A 15811-nucleotide genomic window follows, 5' to 3' on the forward strand; every position below is an offset into this window, starting at 1 on the left:
ACCCCTTTTTCTGAACAAAGGAGCACACAGGAAAAAAAATGAGCTTGAATCAGTGAAGACAATCGATGTTTGACTCTGTTAATGTTTGCTGTATCTTTATCTGCTCTCACCCGACGACATAATAGGTCTAAACTTTTGAGTCAACTCAAAGATGAAATATTAACTTTTACCTCGTGGTTATCTGCTGCCCTGGCCTCAAACTCAGACCAATTCTGGTAAATGTGTTATAAAAGCAGTCAGTTGTGTTCAGTGGTTGTTTTTTTAAGAAGATCAAACAGTTGATTTTATACATCTTATCGGTTGTTTATGAATACTTTAATGAGCTTTTTTTTTTTTTTTTTGCAGTCACGTTTAAGAACACTTTGTAAAAGAAAGAAGTTTTCCCATCTGTAGCCACAAGGGGGAGCTGAAGTACTATCCACTTGTTTACCCAGTGCCACTGTTATAAAGTACATGGTAGTGATTTAAAGAATTAAGTCGCAATGTCTTATTGCATTAAGTTCATTTCCCCAGGTAACACAAACACAGCAGTTATTAGAGACAATTTCTTTGTATAACAACAGTCCTCTCAAAGCATTTGGTAAAGATAAGGTAAAGACTGCAACACTGGAAAGAAAACCCCAATAATCAGGAGATCCACTGTGAGCAAGCACTTGGGGACTGTAGGGAGAAAGAACTCCCTTCCTTGTGGAGAGGCAACAAATAAACAGGAAAAAATGCAAGCTACAGGAGAGCGAGGACGAGCATTATTGGCATGTGATTTTGAAATATATAAACAAGATAAGATAAGATAAGATAGAACTTTATTAATCCCTCGGGTGGGTTCCTCTGGGAAATTCGACTTCCAAAAAAAGCACAGCACCGACCGAAGTTACAGTTACAGAATTGTTATATATATATATATATACACACACACACACACACACACACACACACACACACATATATATATAAATACAGAGACAAATATAAATAAAATATACAAAGGGGATAAATAGAATAAATAGGAATAAAAAATAAAAATACAAGTGAATTGCACATTTCAAGTATTGAGTCTATTGCACTGTTGACTATTTACAAAAAGTATTGTACAGTGAGGTGAAGAGGCACTACAGCTTAGTTGTTCCCCCCTCCTTTGTCCTCCTGTTTCCCCTCCCTCTCCCCTCCAGAGAGGAGTTAAACAGTCTGATGGCGTGTGGGACAAAGGAGTTTTTAAGTCTGTTAGTTCTTGTCTTGGGGAGAAGCAACCTGTCACTGAACAGACTCTTCTGGTTGTTTATGGCCGTGTGCAGAGGATGCCCAGCATTGTTCATAATGTCCAGCAGTTTCTTTAATGTCCTTTTCTCTGCCACTGTCACCAGAGTGTCCAGCTTCATGCCGACCACAGAGCTAGCCTTCAAAGAAGATATATAGATGTATGTGTTTGATATATGTGTTTGTTTTCCTCTTCCTCAGGACTCCCTTAATCACAAGCGCTCTCTCCTCCTTCGCCAAACCGAAGACGCTCGAGAGCTGAAGGAGAACCTGGACCGGCGGCAGCGCGTGGTCCACGCCATCCTGTCCAGTTACCTCAGCGAACCCCAACTCCAAGACTACCGGCGCTTCGTCAGCACCAAGCCCTCCCTTCTGATCCGCCAGCGACACCTGGACGACCTCATACGACGGGGAGAGGAGCAGCTGACGCGATTGGCCGAGAGCCTACCAGCAGAGCTGGCAGAGGCCAACGGCTGGCCCGCAGCAAGCCCCGTGCCCTGCTCTTCTTTGTTTCCACCACTGCTTCCACCCGCTGCAATTATAAGCCCTAGCCACGTGGTCAGATCTACCACTGTGACATCACTGTGACATCATGAACACGAAGGACAGGTAGCACCATAAAAACTGAAGGAGCTTTACACGAAGGATGCCCCAAAACAGGCTCCGCCCATTTTGAATTGACTATGCAGACTTCACACATGAAGAAAAGCCTTTAATGTGCCTCTTTCTGTTCACGCCTGACTGCACATTAGGCCTCTGTTCACCTCAACGCCAGCAACTAGACAATATTTCTAACCACACTCTGCTGGTTGAGTGATTTTAAGGTCAGAGGATTACCAGGAAAGTTTATCATCAAATCCTTCAAAGGACATTTCCAGCATGGTGGATGATTTTCTCCATTTTTTTAAACACTTAGACCTCTTCTGCTTTTTTTGGGGGGGGGGGGGGTCTTGTTATATATATCCTGCTTCAGTGATGGATTAAACATGGCCAAAGTTTCACTTTCACATAGGTTTTTCTACTCTGGGATCTGTATGGTGTCATAAAGACGGGATACCCAGTGTTTCCCACACATATCCTTCTTACCCATTTCTCAGTTTGTACTTCCTCACCTCTTCTTCTTGCATTTTAGTTCCTTCCACCAGAGAACCAAAAAGAGAAAGTGAGGAAGAGACACAAAGAAAGGGGAAGAACAAAATGAGGCACTGCTGCTTTAAAGCGTTACACATGAAATGTGGCATATAGTTCATACTGATGTATTTTACACAGCAAGCCTTCATTTTCTTATCAAAAAAAATCCACAAAAAAAGGAGTGCTGGAAGTGCAAGTAATGCGAGGTAGATGAAGAGACAAACAGGACTATTTATACACACTCAAATGTATATAGTCCTGAGGCACAGGTGGGAACAGTCACACACAGGTGAAACTCATGAGTGCAGGGCAGGCAATCTCAAAAGTGGAAGTAAAACCACAACGAGACACACAAAGACACACAAAAGACAGACGTAGCTTCCAGGTTTAAAAAGTAATGTCAACACACAAGTGCCTTAAAACTGCTGAGACCTGTGTAAACATTTTCCTGATGAGTTTATGGGCTCAGTCAAAAAAAAAATCAAAGCTTCAAAACATGTGACACCACGGTGGCTACAGAAAACGGGTCATAGCCAATTACATAAAGAACACTGAAGCAGAAACACATAGAAAGAACAGGAAAATAACACGCTGGATTTATGAATGAATGCTTCAGTGTGGAGCTTTCAGGCATAAAACACTTGTGTATCCTCACTCTGCTCTGACCTCCAGATGTTTTTTAGAAACTGGGACATTCTTCAAGATGGTTCTGTTAGACTGATTTCCAGGTCAGGGCAGGAGGAGAATGCACAAAATAGAGCAATGAAAAACCCTGTAGACTATGTGTACTCAGGTTAGGGTTAGTATAGTTAATATACCATCCATGGTATAGTTACTAGTGGACAATCTCTTTGCTTTTCTATTCTGATTTCATTCAGCTGCTTCTCTGTAAAGGGTGTTATCCTTTGTTTAGATGGGCTTAAACTCCACCACCTGCAGTTGTTGCAAGAGAAAGAGCTAAATCCACTTGTTACAGGCAGAGTTGCCCTAGTATAAGACAAATAAAGATTATTTTAAACTGTGAATTATGCAAAGCTACTCTAGTAGAGCCCAAGAATAAATCATATGGAGGTAAATTAAATATTACTACACTGGAATTGTCCTTTAACTGACTGGTGATACTTTCAGGAGCCTCAAACATTCAGACCTTCCTCCATGAGGTCTTTCTATCTGATAGCTGGTGCACGTGAGCAGTTATCTCCCAAAGAGAAAGCACCACCATCTTTAAAAGATCATCATCTTCTCCATCTTTCCACAGAGCCTGCCTCACTCTCACATCACCTTAACCTTAATGAACACCAAAATCAGAGGGACTATGATCTCGTTTCACTGGACAGAAAGCAAAAAAATCCTGAAGACGAACTGTAATCGTCACTGTCATGTTAAACTGTAACACAACTACTGCCACTGCTGTCTGCACATCTGCAGCTTGTAGCACTTTGTAGCAGTCCCACTGCTGTTTGCAGCAGAAATCACACTGACCCATAAACACTGTCGTATGCCTCTCATCAAGTCTGACGCTTCACGATTCCAAAGACTTTCACAGGCTGAGATTTCTTCCAGATTTCATCTTGGTTCAATTTTGGACTTTGGAGGGGGTTTTTATGTCAGAAATGTTGCCAGCTACAGTAGTCACCTTAAAATCCACTGATTTCCAACAGATATCAACTTAAAAAAGAATAATCGGAAAAATAACCCAAAGATATTTAACTTTGTGGTGCTGAGAAGAAGCAAACCTTTACAGTTGAGAGGTTGTAATGTTCTAACTTTCGGATCATTTATAGAAACATTTTCAGTTCCAGGAAACCTTTAAATTAACAATATGTTTCCCACTATGTAACATGACATTTTATTTTAATTATCCTTCTTTCAGAACGACTTTCAGTTTCATAGAAAACTGAGAAACATATTTTTAAACTCCTTTCAGTCCAGCTCTCTCAGAGAAAAGAAAGACCCACACTGTAAAACCTTTAGATGCCAGATTTGCCTGTGCATCAGTTTCTTCTCTTATCCATCCATTCATTCGTTTTCTGCCACTTATCTGAGTGCAGGCTGTGGGAGTAGCAGTCTGAGCTCTCCTCTCCCTGGCCCCCTCCTCCAGCTCTTCTATTAGCCAAGACATCTAATCTCTCCAGTGCATCCCGGGTCTGAACCAGGCCTCCTCGCAGTTGGACATAACATAAAACACCTCATTTAGGTGGAGGAGGCATCGTAGTATGTCATTTAACCTCAGCTCTTTCTCCCTCTCTGCCTGATACTGAAAATACCCGTATCGAATCCAACATCCCTGTGCTGACGTTTTGACACAAATTCAACTGGTGGCTGTTTTTTTTTTTAATTGTTAATCTAAAACTGTCAGGATGTAGGACCTGAACTTTTTTGGCCTTTGAAGCCAGGCGTCCCTGGAAAAATTTGAAATATGAGTTTGGTTACTCACTGAGATTATTTCTCAAGCTGTGTTTACACACGTACCTGAACAGAGATGTTCAGATTTAAAACATTATGGTGGTAAAACTGACTTAAAATTGGTGGTGTGTCCCTTTAATTCTGTTTCAGTTGACCCCACTGACTTCTTACTTAAATAAATTTAGGTAATTTTTTTTTTAAACACAGAAAATGTGTTGTCAGGTGAGTAAAGTACAAAAGGAAACAAGTGCAAAATGGTGACCTTTTTATTTTTAATCCTTACATTTTTTCTTTGTTTGATACATTTTTGTCATATCTAGGCTTCCATAGTTCCTCTGTGACTCATTGGAGGATCAGGTTTATAAACTTTTCTCACCTTGCTGTATAACAGGCACCATTTGGCTTCCCGTCCCTTCATACAGACTCCGAATGGTTTCATTTCTGCAGTATATGATATTTATTTGCTTCTGATCAGTGGAGGGTTTTTGACTTTTATTCCACGCCTACGTGTTTAGTTTTGAGAGCACCTTTTAAATATTCTCCAAGCAGTACAACACACACACACTGCCGCATGCCCTCCTCTATAACCCCAGTTGTACTGTTGATTACTGTTTATTTTCAGAGGCACTAAAGAATATCTCGAAAAGATTCTGGTTTATTGTTGAATGAAATTCAATGTTTGTTTTCTGAAAGACTTAAGAACAATAAATAAAAAGTAACAAGTTTTTTTTTGCTAAATAAATGTTTTTGTAAATACTATCAGACTCTTTCTTCTCATCCTGTTGACCTGCACACACGCACACACATATAGATGAATATCATCACTGCAGTGGAAATAAAGTTAGAAAGAATCGGGATATTTAAATGATGTAAAACAGCAGCAGGCGAGCTCTCGGACCTTTTACAGAAACCTGCTGAAGTTTTAGCGCTTCCCTGTCTGCCGTGCTATAAACACATGATTATTATCACGGCTTTACTGCACATTTGCTTCCTGAAATAGGAGCTCACATCTTCACTTCATTTAGATCCTCAACACACATCCGGGTTACCTGCGGGGATGCAGCAGGTGAGAATGCGGTTAAATACCTGGGGTGGGCGGAGTTTATTCTGGTCTGACAGAAACAGCTCCTGACCTTTGGGACTAACAGGGCGGGAGCGAAAGAGAGGAGCTGCATAAGGCACTAATCGGAGCGCAATGGCCTCGGAGTTCACTCAGGACGCGGTGCTGGTGTTCCTCCAGAGCCGCGGAGGCACAGTGAAAAACTCCGACCTGGTTCTGCACTTCAAAAACTTCATTCGGGATCATGCGGACCAGGACCGAAACAGAGAGCTCTTCAAGAAGTTCGTCAACTCCGTGGCCACCGTCAAACAGCTGGACGGAGTGTCTCATGTGATCCTCAGGAAGAAGTTCAGAGGATATGTCCCAGGTAAGGGGGCTGAAGTGGGCTCCTCCGACCCTCCGTGCGTCCCGGTCGGGAAGAACGCCGAAACTGCCGCTCCTAACAAGCCGCGACAGAAACCGCAGCAGAAAGAAGCGACTGCACCCGCCCCGTCGGGAGAAACTGCAACGAAAACAATCCTACCTGTGGCTGGCCTCGTCCTGACCAACAACAACAGCGTGCAGGAGAATTTAAACCTGAGGCAGCAGCAGGTACACCAGTCTATACAACCAGTGACAGCACAGGTAGTGAGTCACAGCCCACAGACACCACAGCTGAAGACACCAAGTCTGCCCACGCCTCCTGCTCTCGATCAGGCTTCTAAAGTGGGGCAGGGGCAGCGGAGAGTGGGTTTTGGTCCACCTCCTGGTGTCACACCTGCACCTCCTCACAGAGCAACCAGCCCAGGGTCAGAGGTCCTCACAGGGCAGAGGCAGCCAGAAGTGGGTGTTCATGCTCAGCGTGCCCCCCGACGGGCGGGAAACAGGCCAAGCTACAGAACTGCTGTGAGCCAAGATGATGAAGAGGAGAAAGAGGAGGAGATCACAGTGACGCAGATTTCAGCAGGAGGAACGCGGCCCCCGAGCGCTCTGCTCAATGCCCCGGGGAGGGTCACGCCTGCTCCTTCTTCAGGCCAGAAGAGTTACAGTCAGGGTACTGAGGGGCAAATGCTCACCCCTCGGAGTCCAACTAGGGTCATTCCGAATAACAGCAACTTTGACCTGAGACAGCAGCAGGCACACAGCGCACCTGACCACTCTGTGCGACCAGTGTCAGCACAGACGGTGAGTCACATCCCACAGAAACCACAGCTAAAGACACCCAGTCTGCCTACACCTCCTGCCCCAGATCAGGCATCTAAAGGGGGAGAGCTGAGAGGGGGTTTTGGTCCACTTCCTGGTGTCACACCTGCATCTCCTCATAGAGAAACCAGCCCGGGCCCTGAGGTCCTCACAGGGAGGAAGCAGCCAGAGGGGGATGTTCACCCTCAGCATGCCCACCGAAGAGCAAGAAACAGGCCAAGCTACAAAACTGCTGTGAGCCAAGATGATGAAGAGGAGGTCATAGTGACGAAGGGTTCAGCAGCAGGAGCGCGGCCCCCTAGTGTTCCACTCAGTGCCCCGGGGAGGGTTACGCCTGCTCCTTCCTCAGTCCAGAGGAGTTACATTCAGGGTACTGAGGCCCTCAGAAGGGGGCCCCAGCCTCCAGAAGGTGGTCTTCATCAGGAGCCTCCTGTGCCTCCACAGCTCACCCAAAGGCGTTTGAAGCACAGACAGAGCTATAAAACTGCTGTGAGTTATGATGAAGATGACGTAGAGGAGGTCCCCATGAGGCGAGGTTCAGGAGGAGGAGCGTGGCCACTGAATGTGCCGCTCGGTGACACAGTGAGGGCCATGTCTTCCTCATCGCCATGCATCATAGACACGCCTGCACCTTCATCTGTCCCACAGATTTACATCCAGGGCGCTGAAGGGGAAAAGCTCAGCCCTCACTATCTAGGTTTGAGGGAGGAAACTGCAGGCCCTAGGCTGGAACTGGGCGAGACCACCAGACGCAGCCTGCCTTTGGAGACGGCACTCCACCACAACATCCAGCAGGGCCACCAATACTCACCACTCTCAAGGGAACCCAAACCAGGGACCAATCAGAGCAACGGACCGTTGATGTCGTCCAGCCACAGCAGCATCTACTCGCCCTCGTCCGCTGGCGGCTTCCACAGCACCAAGTGGCCGCCGTCTAACTCCACCAGAGAATTGGGATGGACCAGCAGCTCCTCGGATCTGCAGATCAGAGCAGGTACGCTAGCAGGTCTTTTTGTTAATGTTAGCTGGTTAGAAGCTTGTCAGTATTAATCCACCACTGAAAATGGTCCCCCATCAAAATCACTCTTTCCCCGGTCTCAATGACTCCCCCTGACTTTGTCAGCGATAAATGTTCTCAGGAGAACCTCCTCACTGTCATACACAGGCAGAAATGTGGAAACTAATGCAGAAAGTAAATGAAATTAAATGAATATGTCAAAATAAATGACTACTAAATCAGTTTAAAAATCAATATAGCTGAAAGTTCAATACAAAATAAAATAAAGAAATATCAACTTATGTCACAGTTTATAGATTATTGCCTCTATTTATTTTTAATATTAATTTTGGTGCATTTAATTACATTATGAATTTTCACTTTTCACTGGATGAAAAAGTCAAGCTCTTATGTGACACATGAAAAACTTATATGTATGTAAACAAGCATCTAGATCTGTGTATTTATTCATTTATTGATGTTTAATTTATTTCATTACCTAATACATTTGCTTTTGTTTGTTACATTTTAGAAATTATTATTGTAAAATTACTCACGGCCACTTTATTAGGTACACCTGGGCCAGACCCTTCAGAGCTGCTTGAATTTTTAATGGCTGAGATCGAAAAAGGTGCTGCAAACTTTCCTCAGAGATTTCAGTTCACACTGGCATGATGACATCACACAGTTGCTGCAGAACTGTCAGTTGCACATCCATGATGTGAATTTCCGATTTCACCGCATCCCAAAGGTTCTCTGTTGGATTGGTCTGGTGATGAGTGAGGCAATTTGAGTACAGTTATATATTAGAAAATGAGTTTTGTGACACGGTCCATTATCCTGCTGGAAGTATCCATCAGAAGATAAGAACATTGTGGTGATAAAGGGAAGGGCAAGCAATGCTCAGGTAGGGCATAGGGTTTAAATGAAAATCAGTTGGTACTAAGGAGCCCTAACTGTGCCAGGAAGATATCCCCCTCTAATTTCATCCTATTTTAGTGTGCCTGTGTGAAGTTTCTTTTTTTCTTAGCTGATGGGAATGACTCTGGTTCTGCCGCTGCTTCAAGGTTTGACGTGTCTGCATACTGCATACTTGGGTTGTAACATGCTGTTATCTGACTTACTGTTGCCCTCCTATCAGCTTGAAACACTCTGGTCATTCTCCTCTCACCTCTGGTATCAACGAGGCATTTTCACCCAGGCATTTACTCCCACTAGATCAGCAGTTATTGAAATACTCAGACCGGCCTCGTTCAAAGTCGCTTAAGTCACCTTTGTTTCTCATTCTGATCCTCAGTTTCATCTTCAACAGCTCGACTTTACCGTTTCTACATGCTTAAACATGTTACATGCTGTACTTGATTGACTGATTAGATGTTTGTATTAACAAGCAGTTAAACAAGTGTGCCTGACAAAGTGGCCGAAGAGTATATTAACACAAACAAGTGAAAATGATAGATTGTCCTTCTATTTGTTACAAAATGTTACTATACAAATCATATTTGATCTATATCATTTACCATAATCACAAGGGGATGTTTTATTTTTTTTTAATTAAGTAAAGACTCCTGAGCTAGTCATTCATTTAGGCCATTTAAGATTCTGACAGTTGTGGTCCTCCATACTGTTCAATTGGTAGGAGAAGAGTAAATTTAAAAAGAAATTTAAAAAAATGATCAGCTTAATAGTCAGAAGTGATACTTAATTTTTTTTAAAGCTTTATTTATTTAATCCAACAGTCTTTTATTTATTTAAAACTTAAAACATAAAATAAGTGATTATAGCCTGAGACACACTTATGGGGCTTTTAATAGTACATTTTCGCAAATTGATAAGAAAATGATTACATTTATTATATTTATGAATGACAGATTTTTGTCAGTTTTGGTCCTCCATACATTTTAGCTACGTCAAAGTTCATCTCAGTAATAGAGTCCAACTCATGCCTGACACATAATGAACAGTATGTACTTAAATAAGCTGGCGTCCTTAGTTTGGGTTTCCTGTGTATGCACCTCTGCCCGAGGTTCATTAAGCAAAAGTGGTAATCCAGCTGTTGACTTGTCTCTGTAACATTTCCGTGAAAACAGGTGTGCCTGTAGGCGTGCCCAGAATCCAGGGAACTGTCAAACAAACCAAAGAGGGTATGTCGGACTCCATGATGAGTCGTGCTGACACTAAAATAGTGCCTTGGCATCGCTCCACCGGTCAGCTCTATGACGAGCAGGAGCCCTCAGCTCGTTCGTCACCGCTACGTCGCTCCACTGACCAGCTCAACGAGAACCAATCCTCTCCGGGCCGAGTGGCGCCGTTTTATCTTTCCACAGGTCTGACCCGAAGTTTAAGTTCCCTATTCACTTCTAAGCATTTAAAACAGCAGTTTCTGTCCTTTATCAGCCCTGTTTTTCATGTTCAAATTGGTTAATTGGAACAAAATTTTAAGTAACATCTTTTCAAACTTGCCTTTACTTTCCCACCTGCACCATAACCATCGCCTGGTGTCCTTTATCGCTGGGTGGGAATCGATGATTTATACCACACTGAACGCTTCCCTCTGTCTAAAAGGTGATCTCTGTGATCGTGAAGACGCAGTGTCAAGCGATGACTCCGTCTCTTCACCTTACCTGCGGCAACGCCCTGGTGCCACCAACCGGATGAGCACCAAACAAAGGATGTCCCTCAGCATGGGAGCCGACCTGGACCAGATTCTTCAGGGGGAGGCAAGGGAAGGAAGAGGAACCGAGGAGGCTCGGAGGAGCCGCCTCCACCGGATTTCTTCCTCGCTCAGCCTCCGCCACAATCTGTCGTGCTCCTCATTATCATCCTGTTCCACGCCGCCTCGAAGCCACAGCCTCGCCAGTCTGGACGAGCCAAAAGGAGAAAAGATGAATCTATCTACAGAAGCCTCGCCCTCCTCCAACCACCGTGACAACCACGGTCGACATGTAAGACTTATTAAAACTAACAACTGTGATTAACATAATCACAAGTATTAATTACTGTTCACCTGTTCATAGGTTACATGCTTTCAGCATAGGTTATTAAACCTATACTCTCCTTTTGCCCCACACATATCATATAATACACGATGAGGCTTCATTAATTAAAATTATGTGCTCCTGTCATCAGTCGCTGGTTCCTTTGGAGCCGAGGGAACATACCTGGCTGGTTAAGGCGGCGGCGGGCAACTGGCCGGAAATCTACACCCTCTTCAGAGAGGAACCGTCCCTCCTCAACAAAAAAGACTTCATCTCAGGCTTCACTGTACTGCACTGGATTGCCAAACACGGCGACCACCGAGTCCTCAACACTCTAGGGTACGCAGCAAACTTGTGACCTATAATTAGGAACGTCTGAAGTACTTGTGCGGATTAGTGCTAGTTTTGTCTGCTCAGGTTTAATAGTGGAAGGTAGACCAGTGACCCACTCATGACTCTCTTGTGTTGACAGCAGCGTTATAAAATCTTTAATGTGTTTATTGTTTATAGATGATAAATGGCACTCATCCATCATCCATTTTCGGTTTCAGGTATGGAATTGAAAAGCACTCTCTTACCTTCGACGTAAACGCCAGGTCTAACAGCGGTCACACGCCTCTCCACATTGCTGTCATGCACGGTCACAAAAACATCATTCGGTTGCTAATCAAGAAGTTCCAAGCTAATGTGAAGCAGAGAGACATGGCAGGTAAGAGACCATGGCAGTACCTGAGCCTCGACGCGCCACTGGAAATGTTCCACTTGCTCGCAGCGCCGATGCAGGACGTTATGTCAGGAAAGAAAGGTGTCGAGATGGCAAACACCAGCTGGGAGCAGCAGCAGAAGCAAAGCCGCCACCTGCGTCACCATGCCTCCTCAGCTTCAAGAGAGAGCCCGCTGACAATTGCGAGTAGAACGAAGGTGAAACGGGCAACCTCACTCGCTGCGTTGCTTAAACACAAATCGTTAATACGATTTCAAGCAAATCAGGTGAACTCCTCAGCTTAAACTTCAGGGTTAAGCTTGTTTCAAGAGTCTTGCAACATGGAATAGTCAGAACAGCTAGCTGGTCCGCGGGTCTTAAAAACTACCAAGACAGAGATTAAGAAGCAGCTAACTGTTTGTCACACTTGTTCCTTTGTCATATGCTTGGGCACCAGCAGTGATTCTCATACAGTAGTGAAAAATATTTCCTTTCCTGAAACCAGCAAAAACTGCCAGAAACTATTAAAAGAACAAGCCATGCTGATTAGGCCACTGCATAATTCACTTTAATATAACTTTACAGTGTTCACAGTAGCAGTCAATGTTACCACCTTATTAATTATCTAGCTATTTAACACAGAAACAAGTATTAAATAGACACAATGACATGACAATGACTGCATGACATCATGTGAAAAAACCTCAATACCTGCCTGGGGAGCGGTTAAACCTCTTTTGGAGAAAAAAACTCAACACACCCTCTGGTGGTAATGCTGGTAGTTCCTAAACACGCATTTTTAAGAATGATCTTGTTTTACATAAAGAGCAGTGGCATACCAATAATCGCCCTTTCTTTCAGTGAAACTGAAAATATGCAACAGGATAAACAGGATTTCTTCACAGTGGATATATAGAACTGCACATTTTCAGGGTATGTAGGACTTGACTGCCTCCTCTCTCCTCTGTGAAGACCTTTCTGAACTATAAAACCCTATAAACAGATAAATCAGCTCTTTCAACAGCAGCTGTGAGCTTTGCTTTTAAAGCCTCATTTGTAGGTCCTTTTCTGCTGTTGATTGTTGGAAGCCTCTCCAACTGGATAAATATGCCGTATAATATTTCACCACTTCTTATTATAACAAAAGAGAGATTAGTTTTTTGAAGGCCAAAACCTTGAGCTCAGGCCAAACAACTGCAATAAAGAGAATCATGAGTTTCCATGGCAGACTTTGAATGCCTAACAAGAGATTGTATCACAAAGAAGCTGAAATATGATCTAAAGAATGCGATTGTTTAAGCGGGGATCTGATCTGCGAGCGCTTGACTGGTTTTCAGCATGACTTTATTATCTTGCAGTTGTGACAGGAGAACATAGAAGGTGTACGTTTACAAGCTGCAGGCTAACAGGAGAGACAGTTCCAGTTTCAGCCGTGATTCATTTACTGATACTTATTTAGAGTTTGGAGTACACACCGCTGCTTTGTTAATGTCTGTTTTACATTCCTCCTGCTGTTTACACATCATCCATCAGTTTGTTCAGTGATTCCCCCCCCCCCCCCCCCCCTCCTCTTTCTTTTAACCAGTGTTTAGTGTGACTTCATAAAGATATTGTAGACAAATCAAGAATTAAAGTCACTCGGAAAACAACTTGTGAATTAGATTGGCACAAATTAACTGCCTCCTAGGGAGTATGCATTTGTGTTGTTGATATGAACCCATAATAATGTTTAACAAAAATAAGCACATATACCAAAATGTCAAATTCTTCCTTTAGCTTACAACTTTGTATTTTCTGAGTGCCAATAATCTACACATTTAATTAACATTTGCATTATTTTTTTCCACCTTTTTAATTTGACTGTTTTCATGTTATGTTGTTGTCAACATCTGCAGTTTGGTTTTCAGTGGTTGCCAATTTTGACTGGTGACCATTGGCTTGACATAGCTACTGGTAGTCAATTTAAATTACTAATGTCACTTGCTAATGCTAGTCTAACATGACCACTGGCTTGAGGTGGGTAAGGCTATTTAATGTCAGCTAACTTTGGCTGTTAGCTTAGTGTTATATTTGGTTGAAAAGGTTAAAATTGGCTATTATCAGGTCATTTTGATTACTAGCCTAGTAATGACCATTAGCTTGAAATTGTTATTGCTATTCAATGTCTGTTAATTTTGGATACTAGTCTAGCATGACATTAACTTGAGGTGGCTAATAGTAGCTGTTGTCAGCTAACTTCAGCTGCTAGCCTGATATAACTATTTGCTTGAGCTGACTACTACTACTAGTTGAGCTAATTTTGGCTGACCCCAGGGTTTGATGCGACCATTAGCTTCAGATGGCTAATACTTGCTCATATATTCATTAGCCTGAAGTAGTCAATAACAGTTAACATTAGCTAACTTTCTCTCCTACAGTCCCTGAAAAGCTTTGAAAAGTTGTACTTTTATCTAAATTTACACTTTTCTGCATTTGTTTATACTTTTGTCACAGTTGAACTGAAGTTGTAGCTGGTGGATAGGGGACAAAATTATTATTATTATTTTTTTTTTTTTATATTAATTACTGTGACAAATTATAATCAATGTCACCACTTTGTTTCTTTTCAGTTTATCAGTTGTCAAAGTGAGACTGATTATTATTTTACCCAATTTCTATCATGAATATGTAACGTTACAAAAAAACAGATTGTATGAATGAGTGAATGTTAAATGTGAAAAAAAAGTTTACAATTATCAAGTAAACATGTAAAATTTGTACTGGACATCTTTGACATTTTGCTATATGTGCACCACCACCAAGTATCACAATTTCTCTCATAAACACTTTGTGTTACACCCTTTTTAAATGCTTCTTAGCAGACCTTCCAGAGGAACTCAAGAAACTATTCAAGAAATTAAAAAAAAAAAAACTGATGGAGAATTTGTAAAATGCTGAGGAGGAATTTGAAGTTGAGGCGGTGTAAAACATGTAAAAGCACAAGTATTATCCTTTCACAACCACCAGGGTACATTACATTTGACTGTTTTGTTTGTAAATTTGTCTGTTGTTTACTTTGACAGATGCACATTATATTTTTAATGCCACTGAATATTAAATATGTTTCACAGTTGGATATATGTTTTTTGTATCTATATTTGAAAGGCCTGATGAAGGTCGAGTCTGAAATGTTGCAATTAAATATAAATTCTGCAAGTCAGATCGCATGCTGGAGTGTGTTTGTGAAACATTGGTGTGAGGGTTTCTGTTTCTGTGTTTCAAGACTGTTCTTCATGCTTGTGGGCATGTTCAATCCTGATTTGTTGTGTTTTTGTTGTGTTTGGGTGGGTATGACTGTAATGGGGACTTGAAACCTGCTTAACAGTCACATTATGCGGACTTAAAGGAAATTAATATTAGTCAGGGTTCAGGGTGCTGCTGTTCTTGTAGCTGTAAAGGCAATTTTTTTTAAATCCTCTTTGAGGATTCAAAACATGACTTTTAGATTATGTAATGTGGGTATTTCAGTAGAAAGAAGTGTGTATGTAAGTGTATGTGTGGTTTTTGTCTGAACAAGCTCAGCAGCAGAAAGTCCCTTCCTATATAACCGGTCTGACCTGTAGCATTATTCCACTCCATTTCAGTGTCTCATAATACACCCAGCTGGGATATGTTATTGCCAAAGTTATTTACTATAAATTTGTGAAATCATGCTCCATTTGTCCTTCCCTACGTCATTCCTGTTTATCCAAATTCAAACTCAGCAAGTGTGTTGGTGGGGACTTGAGTAAGTTTGGTGCTAAGATTGACGTCATTTGGATCAGTGGTACTTTTATTTTGACAAAATAAACTCACAGGCATGTTTCTTCTTTGACATTAATGCATTCCCAAGCTTTTCAGCCCAAAGTTTAACCCTCAGTGAAGTGCCAAATCCTTACAGTAAACCTAACCTGTGAAAAATGAAGCACACCCCATGATTCAACAGCTTGTAGAACCACCTTTAGCAGCAGTGACTTAAGTAATCATTTTCAGCTTTCTCCACTCCCTCATCAGCAGCCAGGTCCAGGAAGAGGAAGATGGTGGAAAAAACAGAAACAAAACAAAGGGAGAATAAGTCCACC

General features: G+C 42.4%; 2 protein-coding genes across 3 annotated transcripts in view; both read left to right on the forward strand.

Annotated features, from left to right (window-relative positions):
• The window catches only part of shroom3 (shroom family member 3), an 80265-nt gene extending 74723 nt beyond the window's left edge, over window positions 1–5542 (forward strand). For both annotated transcript variants that reach the window (XM_086300066.1, XM_086300067.1), the window contains one exon: window positions 1456–5542. In XM_086300066.1, the coding sequence (XP_086156192.1) occupies window positions 1456–1842 (387 nt within the window). In that variant the 3' untranslated portion in view covers window positions 1843–5542. The remainder of the gene's footprint in view (window positions 1–1455) is intronic.
• A 369-nt stretch (window positions 5543–5911) lies between these two features.
• sowahb (sosondowah ankyrin repeat domain family member B) lies at window positions 5912–15130 on the forward strand. The gene is made up of 5 exons (XM_086300068.1): window positions 5912–8027; window positions 10121–10357; window positions 10596–10975; window positions 11160–11347; window positions 11560–15130. Exons 1-5 carry the CDS (start codon window positions 5987–5989, stop codon window positions 12014–12016), a joined length of 3303 nt encoding a protein of 1100 aa, XP_086156194.1. The 5' UTR covers window positions 5912–5986; the 3' UTR covers window positions 12017–15130.
• The last annotated feature ends 681 nt before the right edge of the window (window positions 15131–15811 follow it).

This window comes from Aulonocara sp. 'chitande type north' Nkhata Bay, linkage group LG7 (genome assembly GCF_057382095.1).
Source record: "Aulonocara sp. 'chitande type north' Nkhata Bay isolate Kocher_YH1m ecotype deep benthic linkage group LG7, A_spYH_male_GT1.1, whole genome shotgun sequence".
NCBI lineage: Eukaryota > Metazoa > Chordata > Actinopteri > Cichliformes > Cichlidae > Aulonocara > Aulonocara sp. 'chitande type north' Nkhata Bay.

Excerpts from the sequence above, each read along its gene's own strand:
- sowahb (XM_086300068.1), top strand. The coding sequence starts at position 5,987 with ATGGCCTCGGAGTTCACTCAGGACGCGGTGCTGGTGTTCCTCCAGAGC. Across the intron at positions 10,358-10,595 it reads GCCGTTTTATCTTTCCACAG|GTGATCTCTGTGATCGTGAA; the intron begins GTCTGACCCGAA and ends TCTGTCTAAAAG. Across the intron at positions 11,348-11,559 it reads CGAGTCCTCAACACTCTAGG|GTATGGAATTGAAAAGCACT; the intron begins GTACGCAGCAAA and ends TTTCGGTTTCAG.